Source organism: Coregonus clupeaformis, chromosome 20, assembly GCF_020615455.1.
Source record: "Coregonus clupeaformis isolate EN_2021a chromosome 20, ASM2061545v1, whole genome shotgun sequence".
Classification (NCBI taxonomy): Eukaryota; Metazoa; Chordata; class Actinopteri; order Salmoniformes; family Salmonidae; genus Coregonus; species Coregonus clupeaformis.
This window is the reverse complement of record NC_059211.1, coordinates 44,848,884-44,872,771: the sequence shown is the minus strand read 5'-3', so window position 1 is coordinate 44,872,771 and position 23,888 is coordinate 44,848,884. Positions and strand designations below refer to the sequence as shown.

Below are 23,888 nucleotides of genomic sequence, written 5' to 3'. Positions count from 1 at the left end.
ACAATATAACGTATGTCAAGGGAATCGGACAATAGTAAACTCCTGACAATAGAAAAAACTTATTCAACATCAACTCCACAAAACTGATAGTTGATCAAGAAAATACATCATTGTTAATTTGCCATAACGTAGCTTTTCTTATCTAGGGACAAGAATTATCCAGCTCTCTCTGAAGTCACACGTCTCCTGTCCACGCCCTCTATAGGTTACGGGATCTGTAGTTTCACAATCGAAACAATCGTATTTAAATTTGCTTTGGTGGGACCTGTGTTGAACTACCACTCCCTCAATGCAGTGCGGTGGCTTTGGTTCGACGCGACCCCTAACGGTTTCCACCAGCTAGATACCACAGCCACAAAGTCAACATTCGCTATACCATACAAATTTATGAAAACAAAATGTCGCGTTTTGGTCTTAATTTAAGGTTAGGGTTAGGCATAAGGTTAGCAATGTGGTAAGGGTTAAGGTTAGGTTTATGTGTAAAATCCGATTTTAAGAAGATAAATTGTAGAAATAGGCGGGGTTTATGCCTTTGTGGCTGTGGTAGCTAGTTACGACCATCCCGAACCGAGTTGAGTTAGTGGTTTTCAGGTAGGTGCTAGCAAAACATTGAATTACAAGAAAATAAGTTACACAATCACTAGCTTTATTTCTTTAACATTGAATCTGCTATTAATCAGTTCATTGTATCCACATGGCAGCTGACCTTTTTATGACATTTCGCTTGAAGACCGCTAACAAATCATTATCTACATACTGACAGTAGTACTAGCTAACTTTACGTTAGCTAATTACCTGGCTAATAGGGGTAGTTAGTCAAAATTGTATCTTACGCGTGGTCTTATTTTCTTGCCTAAATATAGCTAGCTACTTACATTTCTTATTTTTACGAAGTTATCAAAGGTAAGTGTATCTTTTAAACTGGGTTTACTAGAAAATTACCTCCTAGCTAGCATACCCATATCTAGTAGGGACACGTGACCTGACTATCTCATGCATATAATTTAATCTTTGTCATCATCTTGATATCACTGAGAGTATTTTGTTGTTGATTAGTTATAAATCACACACTGCACGTTCCCAGATAATTATTTATTTGAATGTTTATGAGATGTAAAGTATGCCAATTATTTGTGTTATGTTGCAGGAAAGGACACACATAGGATTTCATAATGACAGGTTTGTATCTAAATGTTTTGCAATTGAAGTCTTGCTGTAAACAATGCAATTATGTTCTTCATGAAACATGACATGTACCTGTTACAAGTAATGTATACGCATGACACAGATTATAAGTGACACACTCAATCTTTTTATTCAAATAGCCATACCATACTCATTAGGGCTGGGAATTGCTAGGGACCTCACGATATGATATTATCGCGATACATTGATGCCGATACGATATGTATTGGGATTCTAACGATTCTATATGTATTGCGATTCGATGTTCCCAACCTATTGCTCACCATATGTCTGCTGCAGAGGGACAAGAGGGAGCCATGTGAAAACAAGTTTTGATCACTCATGGAAATAAGTGCTGAAAACAAATTGGCTCCGTATTTAAAAAGAAGATGGAGAACAAGCAATGAAGGAAAAATACTGGAGTTTTGGTGCAACTACAGCCAACTAGCGCAAAAATAATATTACGATTGTCAAAACAATACGATATATTGGCAAAAATAATATCCTGACGTAACTATATATATATATATATATATATATTTTTTTTTTTATCGCATTATTATTATAAAAAATAAAATAATAATTTAATCACAAATTTTCATAGTTAAATTGTGGCCATAAAGATCAACTAATAACACTGACCACTTTCACTATTGTGCCTCACCATTTGTTATATTCCAAAAAATTCTCAAAATTCACCGTATTCTCGTTTCACTGACATCCTGTTTTCCCACGTGTAATCATCCGTTTCCTGTTTTCAGAGCGGGTCAACAACTTCCCCCCGCTGCCTCAGTTCCTAAGAATCAAGCCCTGCTTTTACCAGAATGTGGAGGAGGAGATCCCAGCCCCGCACCGACAGCTGGTGCGCAGGGTCTACAACCTCTGGATGTGTGAGTTACACCAACAATCTTTATTGGGTCACATATAGGCCTACTCTGGGAACTGGACTGTGTTTCATTCAATGCTGAGTGAATATGTTAATGTTTTGTGGTGTCTCTGCTCCTCTCTGCAGTGTATTCAGTCACACTGTGTGTGAACGTGGTGTCATGCATAGCTTGGTGGGCAGGAGGTGGAAGTGCAGCCAATTTCGGCCTTTCCCTGCTCTGGCTTCTTCTCTTCAGTCCGTGCAGCTACACATGCTGGTTTAGACCTCTCTACAAGGCCTTTCGGTAAGGTCCACTCAACAAACGTCAAGCCAAACATCTATAATTTTGCACTCCAAATACAATTTTCTTGACTGACTCCATAACTCCCTTTCTCTTTCCTAGGGCTGACAGTTCCTTCAACTTCATGGCCTTCTTCTTCATCTTCTTCCTCCAGTGTGTTCTTGCTCTCATTCAGACTGTGGGCATCTCTGGTTGGGGTGCTTGGTGAGAATGAATATTTTATATCCTCAAGTCTGGAAGGGACTGTCTAGGATTTTGGCTGCTATATCTGAATGGCTTGTGCCTCACTTACCTCAGGAATATAGAAAAATCTTCACAGCTTAGCAATAAAGATCACCTGTAGATTATGTATCAATGCCACCTTCATTTTACTCACTGCAGTGTCATGCTGTGATAGGTGAATAACTACAGCTGATGTAATCCAGTATTCATGCCATTGACAAATACTAACCCCACTGCTCCACCACTCTGATGAACCCCCAAAGTGGTTGGATCGCGACAGTGCTGTTTTTCAGCTACAACGTGGGTTCTGCTGTAGTCATGCTATTCTCAGCTCTGCTCTTTACTCTGGTGACTGTGTTGATGGGACTGGTTCTCATCAGGGTGAGTCCAACGCGCACACACACACCTAAAAAATGCATGAGCACCTGGAAACACACACACAAATCAGAAAAATACATAACATTTTGACAATTCACTCATTGTAGGCAAGGAAAGAGAATAAACTTTCAGGACTGTATAACTAGTTGGTTTGTCTGCTCTGCTTCTATCAGGTTCATAGGATGTACCGTGGCGGAGGGGGCAGCTTTGAGCGTGCACAGGAAGAGTGGACCAATGGACTCTGGAAGAGCGCCCCTGTGAGAGAGGCCGGCTTCAATGCTGTCACTGAAACTGGCCCAAGCCTACCCCAATACCCTGCTTCTGTGCCAAGCTACCCAGACAATGGCCCCTGGTAAAACCCTAAGTGGACTCTAGATGGAGACAGAGCACTTTTTCCATGGCATGCAGGATAGTCCACCACATCACTGTCCACCACATCACACTTGTACAATCTCACCTTGATAATATATGAAAGGCATAGCTGGAATTTAAGTAAGAATGTTAAGAAAAAAAGGATAATCAGCTGATTTTATTCAGCAGTACTTCATTTTAGATTTAAAGAGGCCACTGTTATAGACACTGTTTACTGGAGTGGGAAGCTTTTCCAGGAAAACTAATCTAAGCCTTATATTGTTGGAAAAATGTGTGATGGATATCCAAAATATGATCCATTACATATGTTTAAATATTTTTATTTTCTACTCTCAAAATATGAATATGTTCCCTCATATTTGGAAGAGCGACTGAAATAAAAAAAAATATGATTTTCATTTGTACTTGGAGAGCTAGAAAGGGGTCTTGTATTATAGATTGTTTATATTACAGTAGCAGAATTAATACTGTTCAATAAAATTGATATGTCAAAGGCTTGTGCCTTATCTTAAAATGTCTGAAACAGAAAAGAAGCAAGGTGATTTCAAAGTTGTCTTTGGATCAATTCTTGCCAATTCAATACTGTACTGTATGAAATCAACAAAAGCCTTAACACTACTGGACGTGACTGAAGGATCAGGGTTCTCCTCTTGTAGCTGGAAATATGGATGTTTTTACTTAGTGATAATGTATTGTTTTTTTATTGATATCACAAGTGTTTGTTTTTGATACCTTTTCTTTTTACTTGATCTTCTTTGGCTTGTTTCTGAAAACTAAACGCGCCTTAATCGTACATACAGTATTTGCATGTAAAAAAAAATATTTGCTTGACTGTCGCCTTAAGTACTGCTACATGTTTCAGTGTAACTAGACAAAGCCAATGAGAAATGTGCTTAAACACATTTATCACTAATGCTAGATTTCACATCAAAGGAATATTGTATCCTTCTTATTCAACCTGAGCCTTTTATTTTTCACTAATCGGGTGCAGTGTACTGATCTCTTCTTTCTTTGCTTTTGATGGTCAGTGCCCTGTTGTGGAAGCACCCTTCTCTCTAGCCAGTACTCCAAAACAGCTCATCTCTGTCAGTGTGTTCCAGGCTGGAGTCTGGCTGGGAGAGCAGCAGCCACTCATCTTGAGTATGTGACTTAACTTTTATTTTCTATTCAAGTGTTCCTCTCCAGGGTTAACTACCATAATGAGGTTTATTTTTTGTTTGTTTTGTATGGCTTGTCTGTAATGCGTGTCATTCTGTAGTGAATATTTAGACATTCTTAAATGCTTCAAATGCGTTGCTGCAATGACTCAGCCTAGAACAAACCATCCTGATCTTGCAAGCTTACATTGTTTCGCTACACAGATACTGTGTCCGTGTATTGAAACAGAATGTAAGCTTGCGAGATCAGGATGGATCGTATGAGGCAAGCAATGACTCACTAACTTAAACAATTCAGTAAATATTCTTATTAAGACCTTCTGACTGGTGTTATTCAGCTTCTCTTCCTGACAATTATCACATCACATTTTAGTGTTTATTTCATACTTTAAAGTATGCATTTATTTTCAATATAATCAATACAGTATAAAACTCCATACCAATACTGTATTCACAGCTGTCAGTAGATCATAATGGCTGGCTGGGATATACAACACAGACCTCATCTGTCCATCATTGTGTAGTACAAAAACAAACTCCAGTGAAGTGACTGACATTACGTCAGTTACGTCACACATCTTACATAAAAAAGGTCCAATGCAGCCTTTTTATCTCAATGTCAAATCATTTCTGGGGAACAATTAAGTACCTTACTGTGATTGTTTTCAATTAAAATGGCCAAAAAAGAAACAAAAATAGTGAGAAGTTAACATGTATTGGGGGTATGATATTTGTGATTTGAAACTTTCTCACTCATCATTATTCACAATTTATTCAGGACTATCTGTAATCATGGTAGCATCCACATTAACGTAGAAGTGTTTAGAATCATATTCTATTCTTATTTACAATAAAGCTGACTCAAATGACACAATACATTATTTACCATTCATTTATATTGGGCACAATACTTTTGGAGCTCACTGTATATTTGCATTATGGCATGACTATACAAAATAAATTCAACCTGGTGGGGAAATGTTTTTATGGACAATTCCTAGAAAAATATTATAACAAACGTGCCTCTAAGTCCAATATACAGAGCCTGACATGGCCTTAGTGTCCTAAATCAGCTGCCTGGTAAGAGAGAAAGAGGGCAAACCCCCAGAGAGTGGTGAACACTCAGGGTCAGATCTCTGACTCGTTGTCAATGTAACCCAAACCGTCCATAGTGGAAATGTTGTGTCCTGGAGAAAAGTGGTGCTCCCCATTCCCTTTGAAAGCTATGACTGTGTGATGGTTATTGTTAGCGTTATGACTGGGTGTAGGTCCCAGCAACTTCATTTCTGAAGTCCTATTGTTTTGAATGTGCATGTAGTCAACTGACAGCCTTTTCACCTGGCAGGCACCTGAGTTCTCTGAAGATCTGTTTCTAAAGCTTCCTTTATACAGATTCCAGGTTACTAGACCAACCAGCATCAGAGAGAGGAGAGCTACCGCCACCTGCAGGCCTACCACCCTGCTATCTTCACTCCGTGACTCAGGAGGGAGAGGGGGCTCCAAAGTATGTGGCACCTCCAGGAGCTCTGGTAGTGGGGTATTGTGGCTATGGGGGGACTCTGTCGTCGTCTCACTCGCCTCCTCCTCATCCTCTGTGTTAGTGTGGGGCTGCAGTTGATAGACTGCCATAGTCCTGGTGTGCGGTCTGCTGTTCACCTGCTCTACAGACTCACAGGTGTACTGGCCCGCGTCGGTGGCAGAGGCATTAAGAATGAGGATCCCTCCGTTGTAGATGTAATACTTGGCATCAGACGGCAGCTGTTGCCCTAAGAAGAGCCAGTGTACCTGAGCCAGGTTGGAGTCAGGATGGCACGGCAGCTTGATGTTGTTCCCAGGGACTAAGGTGTAGTTCTCTGGCTTCACAGTCTCTGCAATACACACAAAAACGCAAGCATTCCTATGTGCATCTACTCGTCAAAGGAAGTGATGACTACATCTGTTCTTTGTTCGTAGTGTGCTGAACATTTAAATATTGTGAAATCAATTTACCTGATTTTGGACATTTTGATATATTACCATCTTTTAGACTTTGAATCATGTTCCTGAAAGATAAATAAACTTGAAACATTAGGGTATACTTAAATTCTAACATATAGTAAACACACTAATCTTTATTTAAAGTCAGAGGTTAGTCTACAGTGAAAACGTACATGTCAGAGGATGAGCTGGCCACAGAAGAGCAGATGCCAGTGGTGAGGTCCCATCCACAGTAAGGGTCTCTGGCCAAGACACAGTCCAGACACGACTCATAGCGGCCACAGTCACTCAGAGGCATCTGCACAGCTCCATACTCTGAGCCTGCATACAGCTGACCCTGGGGAAACAAGAACACAAACCAATACCACATGAGTGTCAGCAGCTCGATGAGTCTGTTCCACCCACTGTTGGTAACAGCAATGACACAATGCCATTCTCCTCGAATGATCTATTGTAAGTGCCAAGGAAATAAAAAGTAAATGAGTAACCATCGGTCTGCAGAAATGCCAGGAGACAACAATAAACTGCCATTGATCCCGTAAAACCCTTATGTTTACATTGTATGAATGACCACAATATCAGTAAAACGTTGTTTTGCAAAATGCTTCGTAAAATGTTGCTGCACCTTGGGAGTTTAAACCAGAGTTGCCAATAAGAACTTTGTGAAGAACGCATTTGTTAAATGCGCTATACAAATCAAAGTTTGATTGACTGAGTTAGTGTTACCGTGCTGGAGGAGAGGCGTAGCGTCCTGATAGCCTCTGGGGTCTGGTACAGCTGTATTTCCTCAATGATGAACATCTCCCCAGCGTAGTTCACTGCCTTCTGCACATAGCCGTTCTCTGTAAGGAGAGAAGGACACCCATGTCATTGTCTGAGATCCACTGCCAGAAGAAGTCTGTTCTAGGGCTGTGTGTGCGCTGTACAGTACCTGTGCCGATGAACATGACTGCGTATCTCTCTCCATCCAGAGCTTGCACGTTGTCCACCACCAGTCGTGTGAACATGGCTCCTTTTTTGACCAGCAGCGGACCCCCAGTCAGAGGGCGCACGGCCTCGTCCATGAGGGGCCGGTCCCTGATGAACTGCAGGGTCTTGTCTGGCAGGTCCAGGGAGCGCTCCATCCCAAGGGCCCGCGCTGCATTGTTAATGCACTGAAAAACAACAGAGGATTGATGAGTGGTAATAACTTGAAAATAATACATTTATTAGTGCTGAGTTAGTAGCTGAACTGTAGAAAAGTAGATCATTTCCTTTTGTGGCCCTAAACCATTTAGATCTTCACAATAATATTAAAATGGGACATACGGCTCCAGGTCTGGGGGTGGGCACCTCTCCACTGTACATGACCCACTTCACATGCGACGTCTCCACAGTCACTGGCGTCTTAAACTTCCCCTTATTGAACACGTCTCCGATTGCTGACACACTGTACGCACACACTGCAGACATGTCGGACAAGCTCCTAGTGCAAACACACAGTCAGAAAAACATGTTTGATGTTTTCAAACCACCAGTATATCATGGTTAGGTCCCTATGTCTTTCCTGACCACTTGGAAAATACCCTAGGCACTAGTTATAGTTAGCCTTCTATTAGCCTGGGGTTTCTGGTCAGGTCACAGGGTCGGAAAAAACTCCTGGCCCTATGATTATGGTAAACGTGCGTGTAAAGCAACCATTAAAAACATAGTGAGAATCTCAGTCCCCTTCCCACTGAAACAATGTTGCCAACGTTAAAGCCACTGGATTCTACTGACAATACTCACGACTGGGGAGTGAACACTGCGTAGAAAACACTTTTGCTCCAGTCATCGTTTTTGAGTAGGAAGACATCCTGTACAATGGAGGGCAGGCTGGACTCTGGCAGAGAGCAGTCCAGACGAGCCTTCAGGAACGACGTCCACTTCCTCTGGAGCGTCCGCTGGCCGCCCATATCCCCCTACACACAGTGTGAGTTCTAGTCAAACAAGTGAATGCTTTTGGAGAGAAGGGACACATGCACACACTATACCCTTGCACTGTTTAAACAGTGTACACATACTTTCCTTTCTTTATATTTAAAATACCATGTATGGACCAATGAAACTTATTGCAACTGAAAGTAAATTTGTAGCAAGTTGTTACCTTGCATACACGAGCCACTCGTGACACCATGAGCTTGTTGTAGAAGTCATACTCCATGGCGTTCTCGCTGAAGAACAGGTAAACCTTATCATCATCGCCCTCTGGGTTGTTATTGCTCTCGGGGACAAGGTCCATGTACACAAAGTTGGGCTCTGAAATCATAATGAGCACTTATTACGCTACCTATCAGGAACTGTTTTACAGGAGTAGCTGAAGTTTCATAATTCAAAACACAGAGACCTATAGGATCTAGGTTATTACTCAAGGCACATAGAGTATGTAAAATGCTATGGATACATTTTGCCATTCAAAGTTCATCTTCAGGTGTTAGAGGAGATATGGTGCAGACATTAATAGAATCTAAGGCATGGTGTATAGCAGTATACAAGTTTATAACACAAGTATGAACAGAAAGGGAGAGCTGACCGTTGAGCCAGGAGCTCTTAAACTCGGTGCGGAGTGCAGAGGAAGAGCTGCGGAGAACCACAGGCTCAGAACCCAGGAAGTTGATTGAGGTTGCAGAGTACAGGTCATTTCCTGGCAGATCAGAGACATAACAAGAATCACAACGGGGAAACATAATGGATCTTCAAGCAAAGTAAATAATATTGTAAATATTTGGAGAGTTACAGGTGCAATCTTAATTTTGCCACTGGCAACTCAAAGTAGTATAAACACATTCAGCCATAAAGCAAAAAATGTGTTCAATTCAAAGAAGACCCAGCCCCCTCACTTTACAAACTCTCCCCCTCAATTAACAAACAAGTGCAGCGGCAGCACTTTCAACTGAAAATGAAAGTTAGAGATTGCACCTTTGAAACCCCACTTTTCAGTTGGTGCCCTTTGAACTTCAATGGGTGCACGATTGTGTAGGGCAGATAACCAGAGACAGACAGAGAGTCACAGTACATACCGACCATGATGGAAGAGTATCTCTGGAAGGGATCAAAGGGGCATTTCCCTTTTCCCTCCTCCTGCGCTTCCTCTAGTCTCAGCTGTCCTTCAGAGTACGTCTGTCAGGGTCAGAAACAAAGACACTATTTAGCTGTATTCATTCACATTGTTTCAGGGAGAGAGAAGCAGGAATATACCCCCGAGGGCAAAATTAGTTAACACTCAGTAGCCACTAACAATAGAGAGACGGAAGGCAGAAAGGTGTCTGTAGTATGCAAACACTTCACACTCACTGTAAATATTCAGTGACAACTGCCTGCCTGCAGCAGTCACATGATTGCTTCAAACAACAGAGCTATTCTTACAGGAAGATGTCCTGCTGTCCTGTTCTGGCCAAGCTATACTTACCATGTAATCACAGGTGGGACTGAAAGCATTTGTCCCGCACACATACATTCTGCCGTCATCCACTTTATGCAGCGTCCGGATGTAGTTACGGCATTCGATCTGCAAGAGAACAGGGATGAGAAATGTCAAGGTTGATATAGTAATGTATGATTTCAGTGTATGTATCTGGTTCTGTTTGTCATGTCTTCTGTTGGTGTTCAGATAAACAACTCACTTCACACAGCTGTCTGCGGGGAGAACTGTTTCATGATTGATGGAGCCACTTACTTCAGCATGTTTCCCTTTGTATGTGCACTCCATCTGTTTCTCCTCAGTGACCCGCCAGTACACCTGACACAACAGAGAGCTGCACGTCAAAGTATGTTCTAGGTAATGGATTTATGGTTCCAAGGCATTGGTATTAGGTCACCGCAAAGTAGTTACAGCAGCCTTTTATTGCAGTCCATTTGTGATTTATAAAATTGGTGTATGCAAATGATACAGGATAACTGATAGCTAAAGAGGATATCTGAATACCTGTAATAAACAGAAGTTCTACTTCCTACCCATGACTTCTTGATGGAGATATCATTGATGTCCAGGGCATAGACAGCCTCTCGAGCCCCAAGCAGCAGCAGGCCCAAATCCTCTCGAACCAACATGGTGGAGTAGTTACAAATCCCTTGCTCTCTGAACAGCTTCATATTGTCTAAACAGGAAAGCATTTGAAAACTCAATGATAGCTCTGTATCACAAACTGTGTGTGTGTGTGTGTGTGTGTTCATTCACTAGTTATAAGGCCAACATTTTAGTATTTGAGGAAACTTCACTACACCGTTATGAGAAAACAGGGGAGAAGTGAGAGTGAGGGACTTACCCTGGTAGAGGACACTCTTGCGTGGGATACAGTTGTGAGTGTTGTATTCACTAAGAGACAGAGGAAGGAACAATCCACAGAAAACACCCAGGGCAGAGAGAGGAGACATGGCTTCTTGCCCAGGTGGGAGGGGATGTGTGGGAACGCTGCTTAGTCTTGCTCACACAATAACACACTGTAGATCAAGGACAGCAGTTCATGTCTCTATAGAGACTCCAATCTTAGTATTCTGATGGTCGATAGCTATGTTGGTATCAGCCTCCAACAAACACTTGCCGCTGCTGCTACCTCCTCTGTAGCTCAGGAGTGAATCCATGCTGTCCCAGGTACTGTTGTAGGATGTGGTAGCTCAAACTTCCCAATTCAGGGGATCTTTATGCTGGTCCAGAGGCTCTCACCTAGGGACATGAGAACACAATACATGAGTGAGAGCGACACAACATGGACTACTATATGCCGTCTAAAGACAAAATATAGAACATGTTGATTTTATGATCCAACTGGCTAAAAGGAAGAAATGAAGAGGTCTCCACCTCCCTTACTCTCTCTTCCTGCCTGTCCTCCCCCAATAATAAGGACCTGGGTAAGGACCTGGGAGTGTGCTTCTTCCTTTTGATTACCAGGATACTAGCAGCTGGGAATATGCTCAGGTAGGGGCATGCATGCAGATCACACTGACTATCTAATATAACTTTCTGAGTTCCCTGTGAGTCACTGGTTTTAATACTTGGGTTGGGTCCCTTCTGCTCCTATGACTAGAGCACTTGAGTTTTTCCATACCATAAGACCTGACTAGGACAAACAGTGGGCCCTAGTTAAGGACTCTCCACAGTGATTTCAGTCTACGCAAATGGAGCTCCGTTTGAGTCGCATTCCAAAAATGCAGCCTCACAAAAGTACTTAGAACTATGTAGAGAGCTACACAAACGACCCTGCGTCGGATCCGTTGAGTAGACTGTGGAGAGCCCTTTAAACTAAACAAGGGCCCATGGAGTTTTTCCAAGACAGGTCACGTGCACAAGAAAAACCTAGGGCCCTATCCATGACAAGCAACACAAAACGCTGATTACTTATTTCTTTCAAAGTTCAAAAACACAGAAATACTGTTAAACGGACTCAAAAAACTGACATGCTGGTTCCTTGTTGTTACTTAAAACACAGAAACGAGCTGGTGCATGCTAACGACTGCTCAACTGTTGGCAGAGCAAGGAGAGCACACATACCTTACGCCTCAGGCGAGTGGGGCTACAGTTAAGCACTACAGCTGGTTTGAATGACTACAAGTTGTTATTCACTGTGTTTGACAGACATGTCCAAGCAGTGAAGACAAGCAGGAATGCCTACAACAGGGATCATCAACTAGATTCAGCCGCGGGCCAACTTTTGGATGGTCGGAAGTGGATGGTCGGAACATAATTACAAATAATTTGTAGACTGCGAATTGACCGCAAGAAGCCCAAACAGATATAATATTTGACTAAAACATAATCATTTCAAACCTTGCTTACATTTGTATACGATCACTTGCCTCTCTATTATGCGTGGGAATACTTGGGAACAGATTTCCAAAATTAAAAATCACTTGGAGCTGATTTCCTGGTGTTTTTAGTATTTTATGGCAAACAATGAAACATTTAACACGTTGAGAGAGTCAATACAAAACACGTCGTCAAATGATGTCACTGACCCTCCAGTGAAGTTTCACATCAGTCTGTAGATTCGTGAATCTTTTTATGACACCTAAGCCACATCTATCTACATGATCAACCATCCTCACCTTTAGGTGGCTTTCAAACGGCGTGTGAAGTATTTGAGAAACACAATGGTGTGAAATCCGATGGTGTGTTCTTTTATAGGAGATGAATGGTAATTTTTCTAGTACAGCCAGTGAAACCAGCTTGAGGATCTATAAAACAAACAACTTAGAACTACGCAAAGCCCAAGTTACATCATTTGTACAATTGAACTTTCTCAATTTGAATATATTTTCTAATGCTGACTGCATCATGCCTGATTGTTGTTTACTCAATCGACAGCTCCATAATTGATGCAATTCACCTACAGTTGAAGTCGAATGTTTACATACACCTTAGCCAAATACATTTAAACTCAGTTTTTCACAATTCCTGACATTTAATCCTAGTAACAATTCCCTGTCTTAGGTCAGTTAGGATCACCACTTTATTTTAAGAATGTGAAATGTCAGAATAATAGTAGAGAGAATGATTTATTTCAGCTTTTATTTCTTTCATCACATTCCCAGTGGGTCAGAAGTTTACATACACTCAATTAGTATTTGGTAGCATTGCCTTTAAATTGTTTAACTTGGGTCAATCGTTTCGGGTAGCCTTCCACAAGCTTCCCACAATAAGTTGGGTGAATTTTGGCCCATTCCTCCTGACAGAGCTGGTGTAACTGAGTCAGGTTTGTAGGCCTCCTTGCTCGCACGCGCTTTTTCAGTTCTGCCCACAAATGTTCTATAGGATTGAGGTCAGGGCTTTGTGATGGCCACTCCAATACCTTGACTTTGTTGTCCTTGTTTGCCACAACTTTGGAAGTATGCTTGGGGTCATTGTCCATTTGGAAGACCCATTTGCGACCAAGCTTTAACTTCCTGAATGATGTCTTGAGATGTTGCTTCAATATATCCACATCATTTTCCTTCCTCATGATGCCATCTATTTTGTGAAGTGCACCAGTCCCTCCTGCAGCAAAGCACCCCCACAGCATGATGCTGCCACCCCGTGCTTCACGGTTGGGATGGTGTTCTTCGGCTTGCAAGACCCCCTTTTTCCTCCAAACATAACGATGGTCATTATGGCCAAACAGTTCTATTTTTGTTTCATCAGACCAGAGGACATTTCTCCAAAAAGTAAGATCTTTGTCCCCATGTGCAGTTGCAAACCATAGTCTGGCTTTTTGATGCGGTTTTAGAGCAGTGGCTTCTTCCTTGCTGAGCGGCCTTTCAGGTTATGTCGATATAGGACTTGTTTTACTGTGGATATAGATACTTTTGTACCTGTTTCCTCCAGCATCTTCACAAGGTCCTTTGCTGTTGTTCTGGGATTGATTTGCACTTTTCGCACCAAAGTACGTTAATCTCTAGGAGACAGAACGCGTCTCCTTCCTGAGCGGTATGACGGCTGCGTGGTCCCATGGTGTTTATACTTGTGTACTATTGTTTGTACAGATGAACGTGGTACCTTCAGGCCTTTGGAAATTGTTCCCAAGGATGACCCAGACTTGTGGAGGTCTACAATTTATTTTCTGAGGTCTTGGCTGATTTCTTTTGATTTCCCCATGATGTCAAGCAAAGAGGCACTGAGTTTGAAGGTAGGCCTTGAAATACATCCACAGGTACACCTCCAATTGACTCAAATGATGCCAATTAGCCTATCAGAAGCTTCTAAAGCCATTACATCATTTTCTGGAATTTTCCAAGCTGTTTAAAGGCACAGTCAACTTAGAGTATGTACACTTCTGACCCACTGGAATTGTGATACAGTTAATTATAAGTGAAATAATCTGTCTGTAAACAATTGTTGGAAAAATGTATTGTGTCATGCACAAAGTAGATGTCCTAACCGACTTGCCAAAACTATAGTTTGTTAACAAGAAATTTGTGGAGTGGTTGAAAAACGAGTTTTAATGACTCCAACCTAAGTGTATGTAAACTTCCGACTTCAACTGTACATAGCAGATGTTGAGAGTAGGGTAAATGTGTAAATTAGGCTAAATGCTGCATTGGGTATAAACTGAGTGTACAAAACATTAAGAACACCTTCCTCATATTGAGTTGAACCCCCTTTTGCCCTCAGAACAGCCTCAATTCGTTGGGGCATGGAGTCTACAAAGTGTCGAAAGCGTTCCACAGGGATGCTGGCCCATGTTGACTCCAATGCTTCCCACAGTTGTGTCTCCAATGCTTCCCCCAGTTGTGTCAAGTTGGCTGGATGTCCTTTGGGTGGTGGAACATTCATGATACACACGGGAAACTAATGAGCGTGAAAGACCCAGCAGCGTTGCAGTTCTTGACACACTTAAACCGGTGCGCCTGGCACCTACTACCATACCCCTTTCAAAGGCACTTAAATCTTGTCTTGCCGATTCACCCTCTGAATGGCTCACATACACAATCAATGTATCCATTGTCTCAAGGCTAAAAAATCCTTCTTTAACCTGTTTCCTCCGCTTCATCTAAACTGATTGAAGTGGATTTAACAGGTGACATCAATAAGGGATCATAGCTTTCACCTGGTCAGTCTCATGGAAAGAGCAGCTGTTCCTAATGTTTTGTACACTCAGTGTATATACAGGGCCTTCAGAAAGTATTCATAGCCCTTAACTTATTCCAAATGTTGTTGTGTTACAGCCTGAATTCAAAATGGATTAAAGAGTTTCTCATCCATCTACGCACAATACCCCATAATGACAGTGAAAACATTTTTGCAAATGTTGTGAAAATGAAATACAGAAATATCTAATTTGCATAAGTATTCACACCCCTGAGTCAATACTTTGTAGAAGCACCTTTGGTGGCGATTACAGCTTTGAGTTGTCTTGGGTGTGTCTGTATCTGCTTTGCACATCTGGATTTGGGGATTTTCTCCCATTATTCCTTGCAGATTTCCTCAAACTCAGTTAAATTAGATTGGGAGTGGCGGTGAACAGCAATCTTCAAGTCTTCCACAGATTTTCAATGGGATTCAAGACTGGGCTTTGGCTGGGCCACTCAAGGACTTTCACATTCTTGTTCTGAAGCCATTCCAGCATTGCTTTGGCTGTATGCTTGGGGTCATTGTGCTGTTGGAACGTAAATCTTCGCCCCCAGTCTAAGGTCGTTTGCACTTTGAAGCAGTTTCTCATCAAGGATTTGCCTGTATTTGGCTCCATTCATTGTTCCCTCTATCCTTACCAGTCTCCCAGTCCCTGCTGCTGAAAAGCATCCCCAAAGCATGATGCTGCCACCACCATGCTTCATGGTAGGGATGGTGTTAGACGGGTGATGAGCTGTGCCTGGTTTTCTCCAGACATAGCACTTTGCATTCAGGCCTAAGAGTAAAATTGTTGTCTCATCCGACCACAGAATCTTTTGCCTTATGCGCTCAGTCTTTCACGTGCCTTTTTGCAAACTTCAGGCGTGCTGTCATGTACCTTTTTCTCAGGAGTGGCTTCAGTCTGGCCACTCTCCCATAAAGCTCAGATTGGTGAAGTGCTGTAGAGACTGTTGTCCTTCTGGCAGGTTCTCCCATCTCAGCCAAGGAACTCTGGAGTTCTATCAGAGTGGTCATTGGTTTCTTGGTCACCTCCCTGACCAAGGTCCCTCTTGCCTGTTTGCTCAGTTTGGTCGGACGGCCAGATCTAGGCAGAGTCTGGGTAGTTCCATATTTTTTCCATTTACCAATGATGGAGATAATTTCTAGAGTGTTGAAACTATTTTATACCCTTCCCCAGATATATGTGTCATCAAAATTCTATCTCGGAGCTCTACTGACAGTTCCTTGGACATGGTATAATAGTTTCTGCTCTGACATGCACTGTCAACTGTGGGAATTTATATAGACAGGTGTGTTTCTTTCTAAATTATGTCCAAATCATGTCCAATTGAATTGGCCACAGGTGGACTCCAATCAAGAGGATGATGAAAAGAAATTGGATGCCCCTGAGCTCAATTTGCACATGAGCTCAGGTGCATCCAATTTGATGGCAATTTTCAATAAATTAGCAAGATTTTCTAAAAACACTGTCATTATGGGGTATTGTGCGTAGAATACAGTGGGGGAAAAAAGTATTTAGTCAGCCACCAATTGTACAAGTTCTCCCACTTAAAAAGATGAAAGAGGCCTGTAATTTTCATCATAGGTACACGTCAACTATGACAGACAAAATGAGAAAAAAAATCCAGAAAATCACATTGTAGGATTTTTAATGAATTTATTTGCAAATTATGGTGGAAAATAAGTATTTGGTCAATAACAAAAGTTTCTCAATACTTTGTTATATACCCTTTGTTGGCAATGACACAGGTCAAAAGTCTTCACAAGGTTTTCACACACTGTTGCTGGTATTTTGGCCCATTCCTCCATGCAGATCTCCTCTAGAGCAGTGATGTTTTGCGGCTGTCGCTGGGCAACACAGACTTTCAACTCCCTCCAAATATTTTCTATGGGGTTGAGATCTGGAGACTGGCTAGGCCACTCCAGGACCTTGAAATGCTTCTTACGAAGCCACTCCTTCGTTGCCCGGGCAGTGTGTTTGGGATCATTGTCATGCTGAAAGACCCAGCCACGTTTCATCTTCAATGCCCTTGCTGATGGAAGGAGGTTTTCACTCAAAATCTCACGATACATGGCCCCATTCATTCTTTCCTTTACACGGATCAGTCGTCCTGGTCCCTTTGCAGAAAAACAGCCCCAAAGCATGATGTTTCCACCCCCATGCTTCACAGTAGGTATGGTGTTCTTTGGATGTAACTCAGCATTTTTTGTCCTCCAAACATGACGAGTTGAGTTTTTACCAAAAAGTTCTATTTTGGTTTCATCTGACCATATGACATTCTCCCAATCCTCTTCTTGATCATCCAAATGCACTCTAGCAAACTTCAGACGGGACATGTACTGGCTTAAGCAGGGGGACACGTCTGCCACTGCAGGATTTGAGTCCCTGGCGGCGTAGTGTGTTACTGATGGTAGGCTTTGTTACTTTGGTCCCAGCTCTCTGCAGGTCATTCACTAGGTCCCCCCGTGTGGTTTTGGGATTTTTGCTCACCGTTCTTGTGATCATTTTGACCCCACGGGGTGAGATCTTGCGTGGAGCCCCAGATCGAGGGAGATTATCAGTGGTCTTGTATGTCTTCCATTTCCTAATAATTGCTCCCACAGTTGATTTCTTCAAACCAAGCTGCTTACCTATTGCAGATTCAGTCTTCCCAGCCTGGTGCAGGTCTACAATTTTGTTTCTGGTGTCCTTTGACAGCTCTTTGGTCTTGGCCATAGTGGAGTTTGGAGTGTGACTGTTTGAGGTTGTGGACAGGTGTCTTTTATACTGATAACAAGTTCAAACAGGTGCCATTAATACAGGTAACGAGTGGAGGACAGAGGAGCCTCTTAAAGAAGAAGTTACAGGTCTGTGAGAGCCAGAAATCTTGCTTGTTTGTAGGTGACCAAATACTTATTTTCCACCATAATTTGCATATAAATTCATTAAAAATCCTACAATGTGATTTTCTGGATTTTTTTTCATCAATTTGTCTGTCATAGTTGACATGTACCTATGATGAAAATTACAGGCCTCTCTCATCTTTTTAAGTGGGAGAACTTGCACAATTGGTGGCTGACTAAATACTTTTTTTCCCCCCACTGTATATTTTTTAAATTCATTTTGAATAAAGGCTTTACTGTCATAAATATATTTTTAGTCGTGGATATTAAGTTCAACCACCTCTGGCATAGTTAAATATGTAGCGCTCCACTAGAGAAGGCAAAGGGCATCCACATGTGTACTTTGTGGCGGACCTGATATGGCAGCACCCAGAACACTAAAACCCAAACTTGCACTGACACTCCAATATCATCATCTGGAGATTGATTTGGTGCAAATGGTCTGAAAATAGGCCTTAGTAGTGCTTCTACATTTGACTTGAGCAAAAATGCCCTCTCCTAATCTGTAGGCTACTGCTGCCCAGAATTGAGTTGTACTGTAACTGATTTACCAGAGCTGTGAATGGCAGTGACAGTGTGTTCCATGGGGCTGGGTTTGAACAGGAAACTGGGAGTTCACCTCTGACAGTCCTTGTGTCATAGCCACTGTTGTGAAACACCATTGTGTGGAGAAAACACACCCAGTTCAGGACGAGATTATGTTTTCGCTAGCTCAGATAACTAAAATAAATAATTTTATCAAGATGACAATAGGCCACCAGATGTGTTATTAGGTTGAGAAAGTTAATTAGCTGGAATAATAAAACGAATTGCAAAACGTTTTTGCCGTGAATGGGGTTATGAGTGACCAGGGTTATGTATAGTGAAGCCACTGGGGACTTCATATACAGTGCTGTGAAAAAGTATTTGCCCCCTTTCTAATTTTCTCTACTTTTGCATATTTGTGATACTGAATGTTATCAGATCTTCAACCAAAACCTAATATTAGATAAATGGAACATAAGTGAACAAATAACACAACAATTACATATTTATTTCATAAACAAAGTTATGCAACACCCAATTCCCCTGTGTGAAAAAGTAATTGCCCCCTTACACTCAATAACTGGTTGTGCCACCTTTAGCTGCAATGACTCCAACCAAATGCTTCCTGTAGTTGTTGATCAGTCTCTCACGTCGCTGTGGAGGAATTTTGGCCCACTCTTCCATGCAGAACTGCTTTAACTCAGTGAGGGTTTTCAAGCATGAACTGCTCGTTTCAAGTCCTGCCACAACATCTCAATTGGGATTAGGTCTGGACTTTGCCATTCCAAAACTTCAAATGTGTTGCTTTTTAGCCATTTTCATGTAGACTTGATTGTGTGTTTTGGATCATTGTCTTGCTGCATGACCCAGCTGCGCTTCAGCTTCAGCTCACAGACGGATGGTCTGACATTCTCCTGTAGAATTTTCTGATACAGAGCAGAATTCATGGTTCCTTCTATTAAGGCAAGTCGTCCAGGTCCTAAGGCAGCAAAGCATCCCCAAACCATCACACCTCCACCACCATGCTTGACTTTTGGTATGATGTTCTTACTGTGGAATGCAGTGTTTGGTTTTCGCCAGGCATAATGGGACCCATCTCGTCCTCCACAGTGACGTGAAAGACTGATCAACAACTACAGGAAGCATTTGGTTGGAGTCATTGCAGCTAAAGATGGCACAACCAGTTATTGAGTGTAAGGGGGCAATTACTTTTTCACACAGGGGAATTGGGTGTTGCATAACTTTGTTTATGAAATAAATATGTAATTGTTGTGTTATTTGTTCACTTATGTTCCCTTTATCTAATATTAGGTTTTGGTTGAAGATCTGATAACATTCAGTATCACAAATATGCAAAAGTAGAGAAAATTAGAAAGGGGGCAAATACTGCGTGGTCCCATGGTGTTTATACTTGTGTACTATTGTTTGTACAGATGAACGTGGTACCTTCAGGCCTTTGGAAATTGTTCCCAAGGATGACCCAGACTTGTGGAGGTCTACAATTTATTTTCTGAGGTCTTGGCTGATTTCTTTTGATTTCCCCATGATGTCAAGCAAAGAGGCACTGAGTTTGAAGGTAGGCCTTGAAATACATCCACAGGTACACCTCCAATTGACTCAAATGATGCCAATTAGCCTATCAGAAGCTTCTAAAGCCATTACATCATTTTCTGGAATTTTCCAAGCTGTTTAAAGGCACAGTCAACTTAGAGTATGTACACTTCTGACCCACTGGAATTGTGATACAGTTAATTATAAGTGAAATAATCTGTCTGTAAACAATTGTTGGAAAAATGTATTGTGTCATGCACAAAGTAGATGTCCTAACCGACTTGCCAAAACTATAGTTTGTTAACAAGAAATGTGTGGAGTGGTTGAAAAACGAGTTTTAATGACTCCAACCTAAGTGTATGTAAACTTCCGACTTCAACTGTACATAGCAGATGTTGAGAGTAGGGGTAAATGTGTAAATTAGGCTAAATGCTGCATTGGGTATAAACTGAGTGTACAAAACATTAAGAACACCTTCCTCATATTGGTTGAACCCCCCTTTTGCCCTCAGAACAGCCTCAATTCGTTGGGGCATGGAGTCTACAAAGTGTCGAGCGTTCCACAGGGATGCTGGCCCATGTTGACTCCAATGTTTCCCACAGTTGTGTCTCCAATGCTTCCCCCAGTTGTGTCAAGTTGGCTGGATGTCCTTTGGGTGGTGGAACATTCATGATACACGCGGGAAACTAATGAGCGTGAAAGACCCAGCAGCGTTGCAGTTCTTGACACACTTAAACCGGTGCGCCTGGCACCTACTACCATACCCCTTTTCAAAGGCACTTAAATCTTGTCTTGCCGATTCACCCTCTGAATGGCTCACATACACAATCAATGTATCCATTGTCTCAAGGCTAAAAAATCCTTCTTTAACCTGTTTCCTCCGCTTCATCTAAACTGATTGAAGTGGATTTAACAGGTGACATCAATAAGGGATCATAGCTTTCACCTGGTCAGTCTGTCATGGAAAGAGCAGCTGTTCCTAATGTTTTGTACACTCAGTGTATATACAGGGCCTTCAGAAAGTATTCATAGCCCTTAACTTATTCCAAATGTTGTTGTGTTACAGCCTGAATTCAAAATGGATTAAAGAGTTTCTCATCCATCTACGCACAATACCCCATAATGACAGTGAAAACATTTTTGCAAATGTTGTGAAAATGAAATACAGAAATATCTAATTTGCATAAGTATTCACACCCCTGAGTCAATACTTTGTAGAAGCACCTTTGGTGGCGATTACAGCTTTGAGTTGTCTTGGGTGTGTCTGTATCTGCTTTGCACATCTGGATTTGGGGATTTTCTCCCATTATTCCTTGCAGATTTCCTCAAGCTCAGTTAAATTAGATTGGGAGTGGCGGTGAACAGCAATCTTCAAGTCTTCCACAGATTTTCAATGGGATTCAAGACTGGGCTTTGGCTGGGCCACTCAAGGACTTTCACATTCTTGTTCTGAAGCCATTCCAGCATTGCTTTGGCTGTATGCTTGGGGTCATTGTGCTGTTGGAACGTAAATCTTCGCCCCCAGTCTAAGGTCGTTTGCACTTTGAAGCAGTTTCTCATCAAGGATTTGCCTGTATTTGGCTCCATTCATTGTTCCCTCTATCCTTACCAGTCTCCCAGTCCCTGCTGCTGAAAAGCATCCCCAAAGCATGATGCTGCCACCACCATGCTTCATGGTAGGGATGGTGTTAGACGGGTGATGAGCTGTGCCTGGTTTTCTCCAGACATAGCACTTTGCATTCAGGCCTAAGAGTAAAATTGGGACCCATCTCGTCCTCCACAGTGACGTGAAAGACTGATCAACAACTACAGGAAGCATTTGGTTGGAGTCATTGCAGCTAAAGATGGCACAACCAGTTATTGAGTGTAAGGGGGCAATTACTTTTTCACACAGGGGAATTGGGTGTTGCATAACTTTGTTTATGAAATAAATATGTAATTGTTGTGTTATTTGTTCACTTATGTTCCCTTTATCTAATATTAGGTTTTGGTTGAAGATCTGATAACATTCAGTATCACAAATATGCAAAAGTAGGGAAATTAGAAAGGGGGCAAATCCTTTTTCACAGCACTGTAGGCTATAACAATTTATGAAACAATGTTTTATACAATGACTTGAGTATAAACAGACAATAACCTTTTATTTTATTTACTAGGCCCTGTTCTAACAAATTGAGCACAATCAGTGAAACATGCATGGCTAGGCTGCCTACACAAACACATCATGGGCAAGTCTCAGCAGGAGCTGGGAGACAAAGGAAAATTTGAACTCCTTCAAATCTCACGCTGCTCACAGAGGCTCCTCCTTACAGTTTTATGGGAATACCCAACTTCTGCCAACTGACATATTGACTATTTAATTGAGCAGGTCCCACTTTGCCACTGGGAATATCGGCATACCAGGCTGGTCATGTCCAATGTGTTTCCACTGGTAAAATCAATCCTTATTGATTTAGAGAATTTACACCAATGTTTCCTGCCTCTGAGCTGTCATGCAGCGTACCAATTGCACTGGGATTTGACATCGTGTTACCAGCTATGTGTGTCGATAATACACAACAATGACAACATGTTCATTCATCTCTCATGAATAATAAAAATGATATGCCATTTAGCAGACGCTTTTATCCAAAGCGACTTACAGTCATGTGTGCATACATTTTTACATATGGGTGGTCCCGGGGAATCGAACCCACTACCCTGGCGTTACAAGCGCCATGCTCTACCAATTGAGCTACAGAGGACCACAGATTACATAAACATTTGACCAATTACGCAAGACGTTTGGTTCTGGGTTAATTACATGTTCATTGACATAAACCCATTTCCCTATTACAATATAAACAATCTTTGAATAAATTGAAAATATTACCTATTGTTCAGATATTTAAAGTCATTCTGTGTTGATGACATCTTTGGGAGAATAGATTTTAAAAAACAGTGGACAGCTAGTCAAAAAGAGGTTCCATCTAATACATGATTGAAAGCACTTCTCATAATTAATAACAGACGTTTGCATAATTCTCAGTTAGTCAATGTTTCTGACTTGACTGTGATTTACCTGCTGATTCAACCTCACACCTGGACTATGTCTATAGTCCATGAGGTGTGTTATTATGACTCATAAAAACGATGTAAAATAATACATTTCTGATTCTGATAAAGAAATGAAAGGAATGACAGATGGGAAAAGGTGAGTTATAAAACGTACGTGCTATAACCCTTTAATTTAATCGGGCTAATATTGATGAGTTACTTTTATTACAGAATAGGACAGGTGAAAATCACTACACCTTAAAACTAGTCAAACGTGTCCACTAAAAGGAGTGCACGCCGTGGATAATAATCTTGTTACACCACTTTACCTGCTACCAAGGTGGCTGGCTAGTTAGCTTGCTAGTTGAGAATCATTTCACTTGTTACAAATGTATCTCACCCATGAAGAACAACCCAACAAATGCTGCTCGCGCAAGTTCAAATACCAATAGACCGACACGACTTACCGGTAATAGCACTATTTATTCTCAGTCTACATCGTTAGAAATTGATCCAAAGTATCTTCCATTTCACATCGATATTATCTTTCGGCTCCACCTGTAACGTTTGCTGGCTAGTGTGCGCGTTAACGCGATAATCCCATGGAAGCGGTCTCTACCAGTGCCGCGTTCAAAACAACTGGGTACTCGTAAATCTCCACTTCCGACATCAGTGTATTCAAGACAACTGGGAACTCGGAAAAAAACGAGCTCCGACTGGTAAAAACGTTTTGAATGGTCATCCAACACGGAATTCCAAGTCGGAAACTCGGGCATCTTTATCGAACTCCGACTTCCGACCTGAAGGTCACTGACGTCATGATTTGACCTCGTTTGTTCCTGAGTTCCCAGTTGTCTTGAAAGCACCACAAGTACC

At 41.7% G+C, this 23,888-nt stretch overlaps 2 protein-coding genes across 3 annotated transcripts; one reads left to right on the top strand and one right to left on the bottom strand.

Annotated features, from left to right (window-relative positions):
- The first annotated feature begins 506 nt into the window (after nucleotides 1-506).
- Nucleotides 507-4,796, top strand: LOC121533492 (secretory carrier-associated membrane protein 4-like). 2 transcript variants are annotated; one of them, XM_045205514.1, is made up of 8 exons: nucleotides 519-591; nucleotides 864-903; nucleotides 1,148-1,179; nucleotides 1,947-2,075; nucleotides 2,198-2,354; nucleotides 2,454-2,555; nucleotides 2,837-2,954; nucleotides 3,125-4,796. In XM_045205514.1, the coding sequence occupies exons 3-8, from the start codon at nucleotides 1,173-1,175 to the stop codon at nucleotides 3,305-3,307; spliced, it is 696 nt and encodes a 231-aa protein (XP_045061449.1). In that variant the 5' UTR covers nucleotides 519-591; nucleotides 864-903; nucleotides 1,148-1,172; the 3' UTR covers nucleotides 3,308-4,796. The 2 variants fall into 2 exon arrangements, with proteins under 2 accessions (XP_041695408.2, XP_045061449.1); XM_041839474.2 differs by lacking the exon at nucleotides 864-903 and having other exon boundaries at nucleotides 507-591.
- Nucleotides 4,797-5,339: 543 nt separating this feature from the next.
- Nucleotides 5,340-23,635, bottom strand: LOC121533491 (semaphorin-4E). The gene is made up of 15 exons (XM_041839473.2): nucleotides 23,480-23,635; nucleotides 10,741-11,138; nucleotides 10,430-10,572; nucleotides 10,152-10,214; nucleotides 9,885-9,983; nucleotides 9,496-9,595; nucleotides 9,009-9,119; nucleotides 8,583-8,734; nucleotides 8,225-8,397; nucleotides 7,766-7,922; nucleotides 7,389-7,611; nucleotides 7,184-7,299; nucleotides 6,631-6,794; nucleotides 6,470-6,522; nucleotides 5,340-6,348 (listed from the first exon to the last, which is right to left on the bottom strand). The coding sequence occupies exons 2-15, from the start codon at nucleotides 10,847-10,849 to the stop codon at nucleotides 5,609-5,611; spliced, it is 2,403 nt and encodes an 800-aa protein (XP_041695407.1). The 5' UTR covers nucleotides 10,850-11,138; nucleotides 23,480-23,635; the 3' UTR covers nucleotides 5,340-5,608.
- Nucleotides 23,636-23,888: the final 253 nt, after the last annotated feature.

Coding starts and splice junctions, on each gene's coding strand:
- LOC121533492 (XM_041839474.2), top strand. Junction 2,355..2,453: donor CCTCTCTACAAGGCCTTTCG/GTAAGGTCCACT, acceptor TCTCTTTCCTAG/GGCTGACAGTTCCTTCAACT. Junction 2,955..3,124: donor TGGGACTGGTTCTCATCAGG/GTGAGTCCAACG, acceptor TGCTTCTATCAG/GTTCATAGGATGTACCGTGG.
- LOC121533491 (XM_041839473.2), bottom strand. CDS start 10,849: ATGTCTCCTCTCTCTGCCCTGGGTGTTTTCTGTGGATTGTTCCTTCCT. Junction 8,735..9,008: donor TAAGAGCTCCTGGCTCAACG/GTCAGCTCTCCC, acceptor TTATGATTTCAG/AGCCCAACTTTGTGTACATG. Junction 6,523..6,630: donor GCCAGCTCATCCTCTGACAT/GTACGTTTTCAC, acceptor TTTATCTTTCAG/GAACATGATTCAAAGTCTAA.